Genomic DNA, 20,807 nt, shown 5'->3' with positions numbered 1-20,807 from the left:
AAGTACTAAGAGAATCCTTATGTGACATACAATTGAATGATATCTCAGCATGGTCTAACAGGCTTGCTGTATCTTGCAAATCCAGTCATAAAAACCACGGGTTGCCATGACGCCTATTGAGGGGCATGCCGATTAGACAAGAAAGGGAGCCCCCTTCCTCACCCAGACTCCTAAATTTTACGATCGATTGTGCCATTTAGAGGGTCAAAGAGTGCAGAGTGGTGTGTGTTAAACAGTCTGGCTCTTCCCAGTGTCACTGGAGGAGATTGATAGGTAGAGTCCTGTAAATCACCAGTCACGGATCTGACTATGGTCCCCAACCGGATCTTAGAACAGTATTTTCTCTGAAACTCTGCTTTAAACCACTAAAAATGTACCTGCACATGCGAGAGGTCACTATCCTTGAACTGTTGTAGCACAGCTAATGCACCTTCTTCATTGAATTCCTTCAAAGCTTCAATAGCCCTTTCATCTAGATCACTATGAGACACTAATCCTGTGGAGAAAAAAAAATAGATATCATTAGTTTGTAAAAAGTGCTTACTCATATAGAATAAATAAAAAATGTTTTTGGAGTTTTAGCTTAAAGGGGGTTTTCCACCCCAGTGCAAACTTGTAATGTACAGTGTTAGGATTCACCTCAGCTAGCCCCATTCCAGCAGCCGTCACTTGTCCACAAAGTGGTTGCAAACCACTCAAACTGGCCAAGAGAGCCGAATTTTAAAAGTATTCTACATGTTACATGAACGTGTACCCAGAAGTGAACAACCCCATTAGTATCACTTGAAGCACGGTTGCTTTCCTTCATATGTGAGCAGTGTCATGTTGCTAAGAGGAGATTTTGTTGATGTAAACCAGTATTCTCATTAATTCTTCTAGGTAGAATATTAGTCATGTGCAATAAAGCAAACCATATACAGAACAGTAAGGGAAGAATCCTATGTATGACGCCATATGAAATCTGCAGCAGCTGTGTGAACACAACGTGCATCAGTCCCCCAACAGGGTCTGTGGTCTAAGAATTGGTGGAAGAACACATTGATCCCAGCTGTCTAACCGCCCTGTACAAGATTAGGAGCAGAGGCTATCGATGCCTGTGCTGGCCCAAATCAAAGTGCAGATATTCTGCTCATTACTCAGCATTTTAAAGGGTATTCCCAGTACAGTCATTCATAACATCAGTTTTCTTCAATGGAATTTCAGACAGGGATGGTGAGTGTACACCCACCCTAATAAACACTACTATATAAATGCCTCTAGTTCTAGCAACATTACATTCAGTCAAATTGCTTCCTTCACTCTCAGAGCTACTGACTGGATGAGAAGGGTCCAGTTGATAAATGCGATTCCACAAAAAAAAAAAAGAAAAGTAACATCCTCTAGTGTAGTAGCAATTAATTGATTGCTATAAAGTTCACAACCTAACTATTAGGCTTCATTTTGATGTCCACTGATGAAAAACTAACCTTTTTCTATTAGTGTTTAGGATCAGATTTTCATTAGTGTCAGTGTTTACCATCCACATTTTAATTTTTCTACAAATAGATAAAACAGATCCTGATTGCAAAAGTAATCCCTGCCTTAGGGTAAGGTCAGACCAAGCAGCACAAGCAAGATTTATTATGGTGTATGGCCGCATGCTTTTTTGGGTAAAACCTTGTTCTACAGCCATATTATATGCCCACTTAAAGGGTCAGGCATATCATGTAGCCTATATATCAGCCAGGTATAACTTCCTTTGACATGCTCCTGGGTTTCAGAGAAAATATACTTTGAAAAGCCATCCAGGGGCAATTTCCATAGACCTGACTAGTCTGGCACAGCGCTTGAACAGCTTCCAGCGTCGATGAGGTGAGTGACCAATCTCTCACAATGCACAGGTGAGGGAGAGACCAGTCAATCACCTGCTGTTGGGCCAAGATAAGCGAGTCAGGAGCAGAGCTATGGTCTCCAGACGGATCCTTACCCCCTTAAGGACCAGGCGTATTTCCGTTTTTGCATCCTTTTTTTGCCCTCTTCTTCCCAGAGCCAAAACTATATTTATCCGCCAATATGGCCAGGTGAGAGATTGTTTTTTGAGGGACAAGTTGTGATTTTGAACGACGCGATTGGTTTTGGAAAATGAGAACAAAATTCAAAGTGACGAGAAATAGCACAAAAAAAAAAAAATAAAATTCTAAAATTCGTTTTACCATGTTCACTAAATGCTAAAACTGATCTGCCATTATGATTCTCCAGATCATTACGAGTTCGTAGATACTAGAGTTGAGCGAATTTGTTCGGGTCCCTGCTTATTCGGCAAGCTATAACGCTAAGGCCTGTTTCACACTTCCGTTTTTTCAAATCCGTCAAAATCCATTGGTTTCCGTAAAAAAACGGATCCGCCATTTTTTTGCAGGATCCGTTTTTTTTGTCCCATAGACTTCCATTAGTGGTTACCGCGGATCCGTCAAAAAAACGGATCCGTTTTTTTAAAAACGGATCCGTTTGCATCAGTTTCCGTCAAAAAAACGGAAACGGATCCGTTTGGCGGACACAAAAACGGAAGTGTGAAACAGGCCTTACCGAATACACTACAGCGGGAACCTGGACACGGAGCACAATGGCTGCTCTGCATGTGTCGCGGCTGTGTGACAGTCAGCACATGCATGGAGAGGCTGTGGCGCAGATCAGCGGATCATAGGGAGTGGTCCACGTGTCCGTGTTCCCGCTGTAGCTTATTCAGTAAGCGCCATAGCTTGCCAAATAAGCAGGGACCCAAATTCACTCAACTATAGTAGATGCCAAACATGTATAGGTTCTTTCATTTAAGTGGTGAAAAAATAATCCATAGTTGCCATTTTCCGAGACCAGTAGCGTCTCCATTTTTCAGAATCTGTGGCTGGTTAAGGGCTTTTTTGAGTGCCAAGCTGACTTTTTATTGACACCAATTGGGGGGTACATACAATGTTTAGATTGCCTGTTACTACATTTTACCCCTTCAAGACCGTGCCCTTTCATTTTTGCGTTTTTGTCTTTCGCTCCCCTTCTTCCCAGAGCCATAACTTTCCACAAAGGATTTTTCTTACCATGTTCACCAAATGCTAAAACTGACCTGCCATTATGATTCTCCAGGTCATTACGAGTTCATAGACACCAAACATGTCTAGGCTCTTTTTTTATTTATAGTGGTGAAAAAAACTCCAAAGTTTAAAAAAAAAAAAAAAAAATTGCGCCATTTTCCAAGACCCGTAGCGGCTCCAGTTTTCAGGATCTCGGGTTGGGTGAGGGCTTATTTTTTTGTGCACCGAGCTGATGTTTTTATTGATAACATTTTGGTGCAGATACAATCTTTTGATAGCCCGTTATTGCATTCTAATGCAATGTCGCTGCAACCAAAAAATGTAATTCTGGCGTTTTTACTTTTTTCTCACTACGCCGTTTAGCGATTAGGTTAATTTTTCTTATTGATAGATCAGGCGATTCTGAACGCAGCGATATATGAGTGTTTGTTTTTTAAATTTTGGATGGGGTGAAGGGGGGGGGGGGGGAGAATTATTTTTTTTAAATACTTTTTTTTTTTTTTTTTACTTTTGGCATGCTTCAATAGTCTCCACGGGAGATTAAAAGCTGCCATAACCTGATCGGCTCTGCTACATACAGGTAGGCGGCGCTCATAGCAACAGGGCTGTGGAGTCGGTAAACCAAACCTGCGACTCCGACTCCAACTCCGACTCCCACACATATTGCTTATATTTAAGTGAAAAATTTATTGTAGTACAATGTGAACCTCAGACATTTAATCATTTTTATGATCCAATAATCAAGATATTTAGATAGAACAGAATATATATTGGTGTACTACCCGGTTTTCATTCTTTTTGGTACAGATACGATATGGATAGACAGATGGATAGATAGAGCAGATTTCTAATCTGCTTTTGCTATTGAGTAACATTATCTATGAGCTCAAAAACCTTTCAGGTGATGCAGTTTTTTAAAAAGATGATCAACTTTTACAGCTGAAAAACGTATCCTCAAAAAACACAGGAAAAACGCTGTGTGTGAATGTAGCCTTAGATCAGGAATAGAACAGCCATTTATAGGACATTTCATAACTTTCCCAAACTCCTATGAAAAAATATTCAGCACATCCTGCATTGAATTACTGTACCCAATTTATTATATATTTTAGGAGTCGGAGTCGGTCCATTTTATACCGACTCCAACTCCGACTCCACCAAAATGAGCACCGACTCCGACTCCACAGCCCTGCATAGCAATCTGGCACTGACAACCATAGAGGTCTCCACAAGACCTCTGTGTCATGTCAACCAACCGCTGACCCATGATCACGTGACACGGATTTGACAGCGGCATTTAACGAGTTAATAGCAGGGGATGGATCGCAATTCCACCAGCGACGGTTCCAGGCACATGTCAGCTGTTCAAAACTGCTGATGTGTGTCGGGAAAGATGTGGGCTCAGCGCCGGAGACCAGAAGCTGCAATCATCCGATCGATTGTGGTACAGGCTTCAGCGCTGCTCTATTTAGCAGAAATGCTTACTTGCCATGAGTGGCAACCAATTGGCGGCGCTAACAAACCGGTTATGACAACCACAGGAGTATGCTGCAGAACCCGGGTTGTCATGCCAACTCATCAGCGATCCGCAGTCAAATGACACAGGCGCCCAGTGGACATGATTTGTGACATGCTTCCGGCATGTGCATGTTACATGCCGCTGTCAAGAGATTGACAGCGGCATTTAACATTTTAACAGCTGCGGGTGGATCGCAATTCCACCTGCGGCTGTTAGGGACATATGACAGCTCATCAAATCAACTGTCATTTGCCAGCAAAGATGCTGGCTCATCGCCGGAGCCCGCACCGATAAAGGGGAGGCATCCAATGCCGGACACTGCACGTCATTGGGTGTTAAGGAGTTAAAATATATTTGCTCTGAAAAGGCTTAAGTGTTAGGCTATGTACCCACGTATGCAGAAAAATCCTGACAAAATTAAAAACGGACTCCTTCCCAGAAAACACGTTTTTTCCGCTCGTTTTTTTTTCCCGGAGCATCCCCAGTCTCATAGCATATAGTTAGAATTGCAGGTTTTTCTGCAAAATTAATGAGCATGCAGCGTTTTTTTTGCGGAAAAAAATGCATCAATATGCACAAAAAGAGCGGAATTCATTCAAATGAATGGGATGCTTCTTGTAAGCGTTGTTGCTGGTAAAAACGCAAAAAAAAAAAAAAAAAAAAAAAAAAAAAACACTCACGTGTGCACACACCCTTACAGAGAATAATTTGCCTGGATGCAATTCATGCTGCCCATGGTTTGGGCTGCATTACATCGGTTGAAGTTCCGCTTAGACCTCATTCACATGTCCATGTTTAAACATGTATGTGAAAAAATAGTGCCAGTGGTTTGCAGTGTGCCATTTGAGTATCCGTTTTTACTATCAAAGTATGTCATCAGTGTTTTGGATGAGAATTTTAACATTGTATGTCCGTTCCCCCCCCCATCAGTGATTTTCACAGATTGATAGGATAAGCGTTGTAATTTATCTTTTTTGACATTAAAACATCAGTAATTCAACTCATTAAGTTTAAGGGTTATCCACCATTCAACAGATAGGGAAAAATTGCCCATCATTGGGGGCGTCTAAACACTGGGACCAATATCAGGATCTGCAGCCCCATCTTGAATGGAACGGAGATTTACATACGCAACCTCCACTCCATTCATTCATTGTCTGAGCCTGCATGAGAAAGGTGAGCACTGGATTCTGCTAGTCACAGGCAACGAATGAGGAGGCCAAGCATGCAAACCTCTACATATACACACATTACATTCACACTCAGATTTTCTGTAAAATGCACCGTTTAAGACTTCACATATGTACATTGAGAAATTGCAGATATTTTAGTTGGGTTCTGCCAGGGCTGTGGAGTCGGAGTCGTGGAGTCGGAGCTCATTTTGGTGGAGTCTGAGTCGGAGTTGGAGTCGGTATAAAATGGACCGACTCCTAAAATATATAATAAATTGGGTACAGTAATTCAATGCAGGATGTGCTGAATATTTTTTTTCATAGGAGTTTGGGAAAGTTATGAAATGTCCTATAATTGGCTGTTATATTCCTGATCTAAGGCTACATTCACACACAGCGTTTTTCCTGTATTTTTTGAGGATACGTTTTTCAGCTGCAAAAGCAGATCATCTGTTTAAAAAAACTGCATCACCTGAAAGGTTTTTGAGCTCATAGATAATGTTTTCAATAGCAAAAGCAGATTAGAAATCTGGTCTATCTATATATCCATATCTGTCTATCCATATCGTATCTGTACCAAAAAGAATGAAAACCGGGTAGTACACCAATATATATTCTGTTCTATCTAAATATCTTGATTATTGGATCATAAAATTGATTAAATGTCTGAGGTTCACATTGTACTACAATAAATTTTTCACTTAAATATAAGCAATATGTGTGGGAGTCGGAGTCGTGGAGTCGGTGTAAGGGAAATTGAGGAGTCGGAGTCGCAGGTTTGGCTTACCGACTCCACAGCCCTGGGTTCTGCGAGTCAATGCCCCACATTTTTAGGATGGAGGGGGCAGGGATGCTCAGGCAAGTAAAATCCACCTTGGATTGTAGTTAATTTAAGTAGTGAACTTCACAATTGACGAGGAATTAATCAATACGGTATCAAATTAGATATGTCCTCATATACAAAGTTTTTTTTCAAGATCATGGCTAATGTAATTTAATGAAAGATACTGTAGAAAACCCTACTTTGTTTTGTCCATTACGGGAGAGGGCAAACACCTCTAATTTACAGTACGTTATTTTACAAAAACTGTGTCGCAGACTCATAATCTGAACAGCTTTTGTCACTCCTAAACATTGCTACAGACAAAAATTTTACCAATGTAGATGCACTCCTGAGACGTAAAGACCTTTCACAATTCAAGTGCCACCTGCTATGGACCCTAATCCTTATTTGGATATCCTACATAGCTAGGTATGCCAATCACTATCCCTTTACAAAAGTCATGGATCCAGCCGGTAACATCTGCAGTAAGGTTCGGTAGGTCAGACACTAATGGCACGTTTTCATTACAAAAATAAAGTGCTAATTCAAATAAGCAAGAATGTAACAACTGGTGGCAGATACAGGAAGGATCCCACCTTCTGCTGTCCCATTGTCTTATTTATCATAGAAATAGCAGGAACAAATCCCAAAGAGAAGAAAAAGATTTATTTTCTATTAACTGCTTGAAAAATTAAAGCAGCAAGCAGACTGGTTGCTTAGGCCGGTTTCACATTCGCGCTTTTGAGCGCAGCGACGGCCTGCGCACGGCCGCCGCTAAGCCCCGCCTCCACCGGTATCTCCGCCTCCGGGCGCATGACGTTGCATGCGTCCCCTATCTTCATCACAGAGGGCGCAGGCCGTGCGCAGTCTGCGCACAGTCTGCGTTTGGCGGCGCATGCGTCCTTTTGACGGTGCGCCGGGCAGCGCCAAACGCAACCTGTTGCATTTTGGTTGTGCTCGGCGCACCGTCAAAAGGACACATGCGCCGCCAAACGCAGACTGTGCGCAGACTGCGCACGGCCTGCGCCCTCTGTGATGAAGATAGGGGACGCACGACGCATGCAACGTCATGCGCCCGGAGGCGGAGATACCGGTGGAGGCGGGGCAGGGGCGGGGCTTAGCGGCGGCCGTGCGCAGGCCGTCGCTGCGCTCAAAAGCGCGAATGTGAAACCGGCCTTACAAGGGTATTATAAAGTTACTAGCTCTCCATATTGGGGATCTATAAGGCTACATTCGGGAGTCGGTGTAAAAATGGACCAACTCCGAAAATATATAATAAATTGGGTGCAGAAGTTCAAGGCAGTCTGTGCTGTAAATTTTTTCATAAGACTTTTGGAAAGTTGCGAAATGTCCTATAAATGTCTGTTCTGTTCCTGATCTAAGGATCTCGGCTTTTAGTTGAGATGAATCTGTGCTGCACTTTATGTCCATGCTCAGTAGTGACCAGTGCTGTGGAGTCGGGGGTGAGATGAATCTGTGCTGCACTTTATGTCCATGCTCAGTAGTGACCAGTGCTGTGGAGTCGGGGGTGAGATGAATCTGTGCTGCACTTTATGTACACGCTCAGTAGTGAGGCAGTGCTGTGGGGTCGGAGTCAGGGAAATTGAGGAGTCTGGCGTTTGGCTTACTGACTCCACAGCCCTGGCTATAATCAAATATCTGTTTATTTTAACATTTGTGGAAACCACTGCTGTCTTGGTAGTAAAAGTGCTCCAAAATCCGTGTTTCAGTGTTTTCAATGCTTTTTATTTGGTGCGGATTACAGGTGTCTTGTCTACAGTACATATTTAATAGTTAGTTTTATTCATTGAAAACTGAAACAATTTTTTTTTTTTTTTCACACTTTTCCTATTGCGGTCTATGGGTGAAAAAATGCTGCAAAAAAGCTGAAATATTTGACATCCTGCATAATTGAAAAAAAACAAAAAAAAAACAAAACTAGTTTTCCAATTCAAATAGAGAAGAAAAAAAAAAAAACATTCTGAATGGAGCAGAAGAGCACATGTGCAGCCTCTGCTGCACTGCCATGGACTGCACAATGGCCAATACAATTCAATGTGGTAGTTCACAAACTTATTGCAGCATACACTACATTGAACAGATTCACCCATAAGTGAATGGGCGAGTAAAAAACAGATCACAAGGGTTTGACATGCTGTTTTCAGAATTCATGTTCATGTAAAGAAATCGATGTAGTAAGAATTTCCAAAACGGACATACAGATTGCACATGGATGTAAAACACGGACATTGGGACACATGTTCAACCGATGTTATACAAAAAGAATCCCTAATGCATTACGCGTTAAGTGTGGGGCAACAACAATTGTATGGAAGGGAGTGGTCTATATTCTATTTCATACCTTTTGTAATTTGCAGTATATAGACCAGACAGACCAAAAGTACACTTTAGGTCTCTGGATAAAGTGGCCCTATGGACACAATTAGCATGTCACGATTGGGATCATTCCCTGGTGTACATGATAAATGCATGTCACAAACATGATGTGATGTTGATAACTATGTTACCAGACAGATCAATGATCCCCTAAAACAAATGGCCATTGCCCTAAGGAGCTGTTCATGTTCAGTTTTATCCCCCCACCACCAGGTTGCATCCATTTAAAAAAAAAACAAAAAAAAAAACCCCTGCAAAATCCAAAATGTTCAATTTTAGCTGCAAAATAGACATGTCAGTTATGCTTCCCACAAAGTGTCACATAAGGCTTTGTTCACGTCTGTGCGTAAACAGAAGCCACAATACTGCCAGATCAGTTTCACAATGTATACAAATGCCACCTGATGAACCACATTCAATTTATAATGGGTTACACTGGGGTTCATTTATGGTAAAGACAAGAACAGAGTGACATCCTAGAGTTGAATGAACTCTGACCTCAGAGGTGAGTTCTAACGTTATGCATAACTCACTTTTCTACCTAATGGCAGGATTCCCTGACTTGCCTGTAGTCCCCTTTCACCAACCACACCATTTTGGAACACCTAGTTTTCACTGTATTGAAGAGGCTGCCTACTAGTGATGAGTACAAGTGCTCTTTACTCAGTTTGCATCAAGTTTCGCAGGTAGTCGAGTGACAAGTTTGCATCCCCGCGCCCACATTTCATGGCTGTTGACAGTCACAAAACATGAGGGGACTGCCTGACTTACACGAGCAATTCCCGCATGGCTGTACCAGCCATAAAACATGGGAGAGGGGACGCCAACATGTCCCTCAAGCACCTCAGAGGTGAGTTCTAACGTTATGCATAACTCACTTTTCTACCTAATGGCAGGATTCTCTGACTTGCCTGTAGTCCCCTTTCACCAACCACACCATTTTGGAACACCTAGTTTTCACTGTATTGAAGAGGCTGCCTACTAGTGATGAGTACAAGTGCTCTTTACTCAGTTTGCATCAAGTTTCGCAGGTAGTCGAGTGACAAGTTTGCATCCCCGCGCCCACATTTCATGGCTGTTGACAGTCACAAAACATGAGGGGACTGCCTGACTTACACGAGCAATTCCCGCATGGCTGTACCAGCCATAAAACATGGGAGAGGGGACGCCAACATGTCCCTCAAGCACCCATGATACTCTGTGCATATTCGAGCGCCCTAGGCAAACTTGAGTAAAAAGCACTTGCTCTCCTCAATGCCTACTTTACTATTCTATGTAGAAGGAGTCTATGGGTGATGTATAACATTGTATATATATCAGCAAACATTAAACTCTTCCATCAGCGGCATAGATTGGGAAATCCTCCCAATGGATCCCTATGACATCAGCCCACAACTAGATGTGAAAACAGACTGATGTATATAGCCAGCTGAACAGTATGTGCTGCTTTTTAGTTGAAAACTCAGCATAAACTACAGGATTCCTCTGTGATAATATTGGAATTTAGGAGTGGAAACACCACAAATGACATACGCAATTCAGCCTGCAAACATACCACCTGAAGTATGTGTACACTGGATGTTATTACTGATACACATACAGTACAGACCAAAAGTTTGGACACACCTTCTCATTCAAAGAGTTCTTTATTTTCATGACTGTGAAAATTGTAGATTCACTCTGAAGGCATCAAAACTATGAATTAAGGCTACTTTCACACTTGCGTTTTCTTGCGCTGCGTTTTTGCGTATAAATGTGCATGCGTTTTTCTCCTATATTTAACATGGGTGCGCATTGTCATGCGTTTGTACGTGCATGCGTTTTTTTGTAGTGTGCGCCCGGGTGCACAAAATGCATCCTGTTGCATTTTTTGTGTGTCCGACCTGTCTAAAAAAAAAAAAAAAAAAAAACGCATGCGCACGAAATTCACCCAAAACCCATTAAAATCTATGGGAGCGCTGACGAGCGCATGGTCATGTGCACATCTGCGCAAAAAAACATGCTTTTTTTTGCAAAAAAACATGATAACGCACTAAAAACGCATGATGTGTTTTTATGCGCGTTTGCACTGCGCACGCAGCACAGCACAAAAAAAAAGGCAAGTGTGAAAGTAGTCTAACACATGTGGAATTATATAATTAACAAAAAAGTGTGAAACAACTGAAAATATGTCTTATATTCTAGGTTCTTCAGAGTAGCCACCTTTTGCTTTGATTACTGCTTTGCACACTCTTGGCATTCTCTTGATGAGCTTCAAGAGGTAGTCCCCGGAAATGTTCTTCCAACAGTCTTGAAGGAGATCCCAGAGATGCTTAGCACTTGTTGGCCCTTTTGCCTTCACTCTGCGGTCCAGCTCATCCCAAACCATCTCGATTGGGTTCAGGTCTGGTGACTGTGGAGGCCGGGTCATGTGGCGTAGCACCCCATCACTCTCCTTCTTGGTCAAATAGCCCTTACACAGCCTGGAGGTGTGTTTGGGGTCATTGTCCTGTTGAAAAATAAATGATGGTCCAACTGAACGCAAACCAGATGGAATAGCATGCCGCTGCAAGATGCTGTGGTAGCCATGCTGGTTCAGTATGCCTTCAATTTTGAATAAATCCCCAACAGTGTCACCAGTAAAGCACCCCCACAACCATCAAACCTCCTCCTCCATGCTTCACGGTGGGAACCAGGCATGTAGAGTCCATCCGTTCACCTTTTCTGCATCGCACAAAGACACGGTGGTTGGAAACGAAGATCTCAAATTTGGACTCATCAGACCAAAGCACAGATTTCCACTGGTCTAATGTCCATTCCTTGTGATCTTTAGCCCAAACAAGTCTCTTCTGCTTGTTGCCTGTCCTTAGCAGTGGTTTCCTAGCAGCTATTTTACCATGAAGGCCTGCTGCACAAAGTCTCCTCTTAACAGTTGTTGTAGAGATGTGTCTGCTGCTAGAACTATGTGTGGCATTGACCTGGTCTCTAATCTGAGCTGCTGTTAACCTGCAATTTCAGAGGTTGGTGACTCGGATGAACTTATCCTCCGTAGCAGAGGCGACTCTTGGTCTTCCTTTCCTGGGGCGGTCCCTCATGTGAGCCAGTTTCATTGTAGCACTTGATGGTTTTTGTCACTGCACTTGGGGACACTGAAAATTTTCCCAAATTTTCAGACTGACTGACCTTCATTTCTTAAAGTAATGATGGCCTCTCGTTTTTCTTTACTTAGCTGCTTTTTTCTTGCCATAATACAAATTCTAACAGTAGGACTATCAGCTGTGTCAGTAGGACTATCAGCTGTGTATCCAGCAGACTTCTGCACAACACAACTGATGGTCCCAACCCCATTTATAAGGCAAGAAATCCCACTTATTAAACCTGACAGGGCATACCTGTGAAGTGAAAACCATTTCTGGTGACTACCTCTTGAAGCTCATCAAGAGAATGCCAAGAGTGTGCAAAGCAGTAATCAAAGCAAAAGGTGGCTACTTTGAAGAACCTAGAATATAAGACATATTTTCAGTTGTTTCACACTTTGTTAATTATATAATTCCACATGTGTAAATTTCATAGTCATGAAAATAAAGAAAACTATGCATGAGAAGGTGTGTCCAAACTTTTGGTCTGTACTGTATACATGACCATATACACAAATCCCAGGAAAATATATGCATGTCCTATTAAAATCCTATTATAATATCCCATAGTCACCTACCTGGCTTCTACAATAATTGTCTATTCCTGTAACTCGATATATATTTGTCAATGCATCCCATCGATTTTAATAACTACATGTTCAAGGAAAAAGCTTGATTGTCCCTAATCTAAAATTAAGACTTAAAGGAATCGTTCCACAATTTAATGTTGGGACTTCCACCAATAACCAGAAAGTACAGCACTTTTCCAGCTCCATCAATAAGGCTATGTTCACACGTGGCGTTTTTTCCGCGTTTTCAACCGCGCGATTTTGCCGCGAAAATGTGAAAAATAAGCATCCCATGCATTCCTATGGGATTCCGCAATGCTGTGCTAATGCTGCTGTTTTTACCGCGGCGGAATCGCTTTGCGGTAAAAAACGCAGCATGCTCATAAATTTAGCGGAATCACAGTGATTCCGCACCCATAGGAAAGCATTGTTCTGCTTACTTTCCGCATGTGGCTGTGCACACCATGCAAAAAGTAAGCAGAACATTTGCGGATGATACCCACGGTCCGGAAGAGAGGAGACTGTCCTCCGGGCTTTGGGTACCATATCCCTGTAAAAAATAGAATTTAAAATAAAATATTGTTATTCTCACCTTCCGACGTCCCGCGCAGCCTTCCCGCCTCTCTCCACATGCTCCCGATCCCAGTAATCCTTTGCGAGCGATGACGTCCGTTCTCGCGGGATCGCGAAGTCTCACGGTAATTCTCGCAAAGGATTACTGGGACCTGGAGCGTGGAGAGAGGTGGGAAGGCTGCGCGGGACGCCGGAAGGTAAGAAGAACAATATATTATTTTTTACATCCTATCTTTTACTATTGATGCCGCATAGGCAGCCTCAATAGTAAAAAGATGGTCACACTCGTCAAACACTATGTTTGACGAGTGTGACCAACCTGTCAATCAGTTCTCCAAGCGATGCTACAGATCGCTTGGAGAACGCTAGCAATTCTGCAAGCTAATAACGCTTGCAAAATGCTCGTTTTTCCGCGGGAATTTAAAATGTGATTTTTCCCGCGGAATGGAATTCTCGCGGTAATTTCCACGAGAGTTCCGCTACGTGTGAACATAGGCTAACACTTAACCCCTTAATGACCAGAGGTATTTTTGGTTTTGCATTTTCATTTTTTGCTCCCCTTCTTCACAGAGCCATAACTTTTTTATTTTTTCGTCAAAATGACCATGTGAGGGCTTTTTTTGCGGACAAGTTGTACCTTTGAACTACACCATTGATTTTACCATGTGAAGCACTCAAAAACGGGAAACAAATTACAAGTGCTGTGAAATTGCAAAAAAAAGTGCAATCCCATTTTTTTTTCTTCACCATGTTCACTAAATGCTAAAACTAACATGACATTACGATTCTCCAGGTCATTACGAGTTCATAGACACCAAACAGGTATAGGGTCTTTTATTTAAGTGGTGAAAAAACATTCCAAAGTTTGCGAAAAAAAAAAATTGCACCATTTTCCGATACTTGTAGCGTCTTCATTTTTCGTGATCTCGGTAGGGTGAGGCAGGGCTGTGGAGTCGGAGTCGTGGAGTCGGAGCTCATTTTGGTGGAGTCGGAGTTGGAGTCGGTATAAAATGGACCGACTCCTAAAATATATAATAAATTGGGTACAGTAATTCAATGCAGGATGTGCTGAATATTTTTTCATAGGAATTTGGGAAAGTTATGAAATGTCCTATAAATGGCTGTTCTATTCCTGATCTAAGGCTACATTCACACACAGCGTTTTTCCTGTGTTTTTTGAGGATACGTTTTTCAGCTGCAAAAGCTGATCATCTTTTTAAAAAAAACGCATCACCTGAAAGGTTTTTGAGCTCATAGATAATGTTTTCAATAGCAAAAGCAGATTAGAAATCTGCTCTATCCATATCTGTCTATCCATATCGTATCTGTACCAAAAAGAATGAAAACCGGGTAGTACACCAATATATATTCTGTTCTATCTAAATATCTTGATTATGGGATCATAAAAATGATTAAATGTCTGAGGTTCACATTGTACTACAATAAATTTTTCACTTAAATATAAGCAATATGTGTGGGAGTCGGAGTCGTGGAGTCGGAGTTGGAGTCGGAGTAAGAGAAATTGAGGAGTCGGAGTTGCAGGTTTGGCTTACCGACTCCACAGCCCTGGGGTGAGGGTTTACTTTTTGCGTGCCGAGCTTACGTTTTTAATTACACCATTTTGGTGCAGACACAATCTTTTGATCGCCCGTTATTGCATTTTAAAACCCAAAACGTAATTCTGGAGTTTTTAATTTTTATTCCAGTCACGCCATTTAACGATGGCTTTTTTTTTTGACAGATCGGGCGATTCTGAAAGCGGCGATACCAAATATGTGTTTTTTTATTGTTTTATTTTGAATGGGGCGATTTGAACTTTTAATTTTTTTTCACTTTTTGCATGGTTCAATAGTCTTCATTGGAGACTAGAAGCTGCACTTGTCCGATCGGCTCTGCTACATACAGGCGATGATAAGATCGCCTGTATGTAGCAGAAATGCTCACTTGCTATCATAGCAATCTGGCTATGACAACCAGAGGTCTGCAGGAGACCTCTGGCTGTCATGTCAACTCATCGGTGACCCAATATCACGTGACAGGAGTCACCGATGGGCGGATTTCCAGCGCAATTGCCAGAAGCGCCAGTTAAATGCCGCTGTCAAGAGTTTGACAACAGCATTTAACGGGTTAATAATCACAGGTGGATCGCAATTCCAGACGCAGCTGTTCAAAACAACTGAACAGTGATGGGAAAGAGGTGGGCTCACTGCTGGAGCCCACATCAAAGGTAGGGAGTCAGTCATTGGCGTAGATATCGGAAAGGGGTTAATGAATAACATGGCAGAGTGCATTCATGATCACCACTCCATTCAAATGGAGGGCACAGGAGCCATATTAATGCATTGGTGGAAGTGCCAAAGGTGGGATGCCTTGAAGCCAATTCGGATTTGTTCACACACTGTTTTTTCCCCTTGGAAAAATGCAGCGGCTTACAGTACCAGCCAAAGTGAAAGATTCTTGAAATCTCATGCTGCTTAGTTTTTACTTGCACAATTGAACCAAAGCGCTTTTTTTTCCCCAAATCTGCAGCATGTCATTTCAGAGTTTTCCACCCATGTAAATAAACTGTGAAAAATGTCAAGTAAAAACTGAGTATTTTATACAGCGGTTTTTGCTGCAGAAAGTTCTGCAACCACTCAATATGTGCACATAGCAGTATGGGGAGGGTCCAGAGGAGGGTTGTCAAATTATTTTCCGCCAACATCTATTGAAGATGTATGGGCTTATTTACATTGGCAGGTTTAAACATAAGCAACACAAAAGTCGGAACAACTTTTAGCAAATGGACAGACAGCTTCTTAGCAAAGTCCTCTTAAAATAACAGGGATGCTCAAGGTTTTTTTTACACTTGCTGTGATTTTGCGGGCCCAATAGATTTTTATGGGGCCACAAAAATTTGTCGGAGCACCGTGTGCCATATGGCCATGAAAAAATATCGACCTTGCTCTATTTTTCACGGCTTACGGAGACGGCGCCGATTTAAATCAACGGTGCCGCAAAAACAGGAGCTTGTTTTTGCAGTACACCGTATTTGCGAAACAACTTTTTTCAGCCACCTTTTTAAAACATAAAAAACGGCAATCGTATAAAGATTTTTGCGGCCGACCGTGAAAATTACGGCAATACGGCCCGCAAAAATGGGCTGCAAAAAACACAGAAGGTGTAAAAGAAGCCTTAGCAGCCAAATGTATATCTCCTGTTTAGCATAAGTAATATTTATAAAGATACACTTCATGCAGGTCATCAATTCAGTCAACACTAATCTAGCTACAGAAATGGACAACAGGGGTAATCGATCCAAACAAACTGTAGCTGACTTACCATCTGAGTCATCCATACCTCACCTAGTAATTCTGAACAGCCTCTGTGACAGAAATTTGGAACACACTAAACTGTTGTCATAGAAGAGTAGACAATGACAGGTCCATACTGACATGCGTAGGTCCCATCACTGAAAGATAAGGAGTCTAAGTGACAGGCACACTGCCCTTTTTATGCAACAAGGAGGGTGCAAGTGGTCTTGTTTAAAAGTGTGCCGTAACTATATTTTCTGATGTACAGGCTCTATTTTATTTTTGTGACGCCTTAAAGGGCTAAACCTTCATGAACGTATAGTTTGTGCAAGTGCATTAATAAAAACTCAAAGTCACTGATTACAGTCTTCCCCAGTTTTCAGCACCATTCTGGTTTTCTGGATTACGAGATGACCATTACACTCTACATAGACTTACATACAAGACTGATGCTTCATAGACTTGCATTGTAACAACGACTTCTAGGGCACACAAGCTCCAGTGTGGCCCAGAGAGTTGAAATAGTCATTTTATGACTCAAGAGGTCCGGAGCTAGAAATCAGGGAATGCAGCGATCAATGAGTACATTAATACCCTTCGACCACACACACACACACACACAGGTATAGCCTATAAATTTTAATGGGAGCACTTTTTTAAAGGGAATCTGTCACCCCATTTTAGCCCTATCAGCTGCGGCCATTGCCATCAGGGGCATATCTACGGCATTCTGTAATGCTGTAGATAAGCCCCAGATGAAACCTGAAAGATAAGAAAAACACGTTAGATTATACTAACGGGGGGGGGGGGGGGGGCGGGCATGGTAGGGTGCGGTGGGTGTCACGGTCTGGCGCCTCCTATCTTGATATGATGAGGTCCTCCTCCTTGCTTCTCCCTCTGCTCCTGCGCAGGCGTACTTTCTCTGCCCTATTGAGGCCAGAGTAAAGTACTGCGGTGCGCAGGTGCCGGAAAAGGTCAGAGAGGTCTGGCGCCTGTGCACTGCAGTACTCTGCCCTCAACATGGAAGATAAAGTACGCGTGCACAGGAGCCGAGGGAGAAGCAAGGAGGAGGACATCATCGTATGAAGATGGGAGGCTCCGGATGGGACAGCGACACCCATCGGACCGGACCAAACGCTGGGGTGAGTATAATCTAACTCTTTTTTCTTATCTTTCAGGTTACATCAGGGGCTTATCTACAGCATTACAGACTGCTGTAGATAAGCCCATGATGGCGGTGGCTGCAGTTGATAATGGGGTGACAGATCCCCTTTAAAACATGAGGTACAATGCGTTTTGCTGATTTAATAGTTTTGCCCAATTACTAACCACTATATACAATGGATATGTGACAGGTGTCCGATTGCTGGGACCCATACATTGCAACTTTGAATGGAGCAGCAAACGCAGTTCTCGGCTTCTCCATTCACTGTCTATGGGAGTGATGAAGGTGGCCAGGGGTTGTATGACTATCTTAGGCCAGGTTCAGATTGCTTTAGGGCAGTCCATTCAACGTATGCATTAAACGGAGTGCGCTAGCACAAGTGTCTTTTTTTGATCGCGTTATGCGATCACGCTAGCGCAGATACTTCATCTGCGCTAGCAGTGACGGACCCTCGGACGCTGCAGACTGCGTCCGAGGGTCCGTCACAGAATGACGGCACTTCGCTAACGCATGCCGGTTATGACATGTGTTAGCGATGCGCTCGTCTATAGCAGTGAATGGGTGCATTAATGCATCCGTTACATAGTGCTAATGCCGCTATGTAACGGATGCGTTAAACGCACCCCCCAACGCAATATGAACCCAGCCTTAGTCTCTTGGGCTTTAGAAGATGAATGGAGAGGCACAGCTCCTGTGTGACCACAGAATATACGAGCCCGTTTTTATGATTAGGGACTCCCTGAGACCAGATACAAGCGAGTAGGTGGGAACGTTACGGTGGAACAAACCCTTAAAAACCTGAGTTATTGAAGCTTTTATCACTCACTTTCTCATCAGGCGGTGAGCGGCACTGATGACATTTCTTCTGCACACATCCACACCTATCCTAACTTGGAAGGGTGCATGATACTGGCTGAAGTGTGCAGACTTCCTGGCAGGTCGATGAAGACACCATGTCATCAGCGGCACTCTCCTGCCCATGCAGAAATGAGCGATGTCGGCCAACTTTTCTAATGTTACGTGCAAACCCCTTCACTGGCAGAGATTCTGTCATACACTGCAGAGCAACGCATTGAGGACACCTCAAGCACTGAAGGGGTTAAAGAAGGGATGGGTCGGGACACCGAAATTATATCTGCAGCTCCCATGTCTTGGAAACCACAAAAAGTTGCTAATTTAGACAAAATCCAATGAAGAAAATAAAGCCAAAATAGAAGCCCCTTTTGGAAGAGCTAAGTCTTACCTGAAATGTAAATTTCATCTAGTTTTTCAGCAACTTTCTGTGGTAAACCAGCATCAAGCAAAGTCTGCAAATGCACTGATGGGGCTACTGCAGCATAAGTATCCATGGACTCTTCTGTACCATTCCCATTTACATGTTCAGCGGCCATAGCTCCAGATATCTGTACAAATGCAATAATCAGGGTCATTAATGGCGACCAGTTGTGCATGCAGAAGAACAGGGCACATTCACTTTCGGGGCCACTACCTCACAACGTGGCCGCTACTGAGAGCTGGGAACTTTCGGCCCAAGCTCCGAGCAGGGCCTGATGAGCTTGTCACAGAGCTGTCCATCATCCTGGCACCAGGGCTGGGGTGGCTTCCCGCCCGCACACACAGGGAACAAAGCGCCTGGCCCTACTCCCCACCCACAGGACGGCACTAGGCCGGGCCCGGAGCCTGCAGCAAACACGTGCTCGGCTGCTCCGGCGGCAGGCCGCACACAACGCCAGCACACCGGGCGCCGCCACACGTGGAGCCAGACAATAGGTCCTGCCAGGGCCTAGTGACAGCGTGGAGGCTGCACACTGTCTGCTGCGGGAGAGCCAGCACTGCTGCATGACCCGCCATGCTGGCCACATGCTGCACACCGCCATAACTATAGGAGGGCGCAGGGCAGAATGCGAACCCGCAGCCTCCCACCCCGCCGCCAACGTGCTCCTACTGGAATCCATTTTCCAGAGTTGCCGGCTCCGGCCGCAAAACGAGCATGACAGGGAAGTGGCTGCAGCACTGGCGGCTTACCTGTCCCGATCCGGGCGGGTGCTGGCGGTGTCCGGGCTGCCTATGCTGTTTGTGGGGGTCAGGGTGTCGGACGAGCGCGCCCCTCGTGCGGTTGCAGCAGCTCCTTGTCCGGTGGAGTGTGGCTGTTGTAAAATGGCGGCCGAGAGAGCCGAGCTCACGCCGCTGGCAGCCAGTCCCACCCCTCCTTCGTGCCTGCGCACTCATGACGAGACCGCGCGTTGCTGCTTGCCATTCATCTCCGGGGTTTCACGAGCTACCCCTGCCTGCTTCACGCGTCCTCCAATACCGGGGAGTGGCCGTGAGGTAACCCTGCGAACCCGGCCAGGAAACCCCGGTGAGGTAGCTCCTACTTCACGGGATGGGCGGCGACGCTCCTTGGCAGCTCTGCAGGGAGAGAGGACAAGACTGGCTTCTGGTGGAAAATCCACCTCCAAAATCTCTCCATTCGCCGGTGGAATACTGGTCCGCTTCAATGTCACCCTCAGGCTGAGTTCACACGTGGCTTTGATTTTGCCGCGAAAAATAAGCATCCCATGCATTCCTATGGGATTCCGCAATGCTGTGCTAATGCTGCGTTTTTTTCCGCGGCGGAATCGCTTCGCAGTAAAAAACGCAGCATGCTCATTAATTTTGTGGAATCGCGGCGATCCCGCACCCATAGGAATGCATTGTTCTGCTTATTTCCCGCATGTGGCTGTGCCCACCAAGTAAGCAGAACAATTGCGGATGGTACCCACGGTCCGGAGGAGAGGAGACTGTCCTCCAGGCTTTGGGTACCATATCCCTGTAAAAAATAGAATTTAAAATAAAAAAATATTCTCACCTTCCGGCGTCCCGCGCAGCCTTCCCGCCACGCTCCCCGGTCCCAGTTATCCTTTGCGAAAATGCCCGCGATGGCGTCCGTTCTCGCGGGATCGCGAAGTCTCGCAGTCATTCGCACGTCATCATCGCGGGCATTTTCGCAAAGGCTTACTGGGAACGAGAGCGTGGAGAGAGGAGGGAAGGCTGCGCGGGACGTCGGAAGGTAAGAATAACACCATTTTTTATTTTTTTTATTATCTTTTACTACTGATGCTGCATAGGCGGCCTCAAT

At 44.0% G+C, this 20,807-nt stretch overlaps 1 protein-coding gene across 8 annotated transcripts in view; it reads right to left on the bottom strand.

The window, feature by feature from the left end:
• SYNCRIP (synaptotagmin binding cytoplasmic RNA interacting protein) overlaps positions 1-20,046 on the bottom strand; it is an 83,641-nt gene extending 63,595 nt beyond the window's left edge. For 6 of the 8 annotated variants that reach the window (XM_073589628.1, XM_073589629.1, XM_073589630.1 and 3 more), the window contains exons 1-3: positions 19,715-20,045; positions 18,933-19,092; positions 378-496 (exon numbers count right to left, since the gene is read on the bottom strand). In XM_073589628.1, the coding sequence (XP_073445729.1) occupies positions 378-496; positions 18,933-19,092; positions 19,715-19,918 (483 nt within the window). In that variant the 5' untranslated portion in view covers positions 19,919-20,045. Of the gene's footprint in view, positions 1-377; positions 497-18,932; positions 19,093-19,714 lie in introns of all 8 variants that reach the window. The other 2 variants (XM_073589627.1, XM_073589634.1) reach the window with 2 other exon arrangements.
• Positions 20,047-20,807: the final 761 nt, after the last annotated feature.

Source organism: Dendrobates tinctorius, unplaced genomic scaffold, assembly GCF_039654945.1.
Source record: "Dendrobates tinctorius isolate UK_male_01 unplaced genomic scaffold, ASM3965494v1 ptg000111l, whole genome shotgun sequence".
Classification (NCBI taxonomy): domain Eukaryota; kingdom Metazoa; phylum Chordata; class Amphibia; order Anura; family Dendrobatidae; genus Dendrobates; species Dendrobates tinctorius.
Note: the sequence above shows the minus strand (reverse complement) of the source record. Positions and strands in the feature narration are given on the sequence as shown.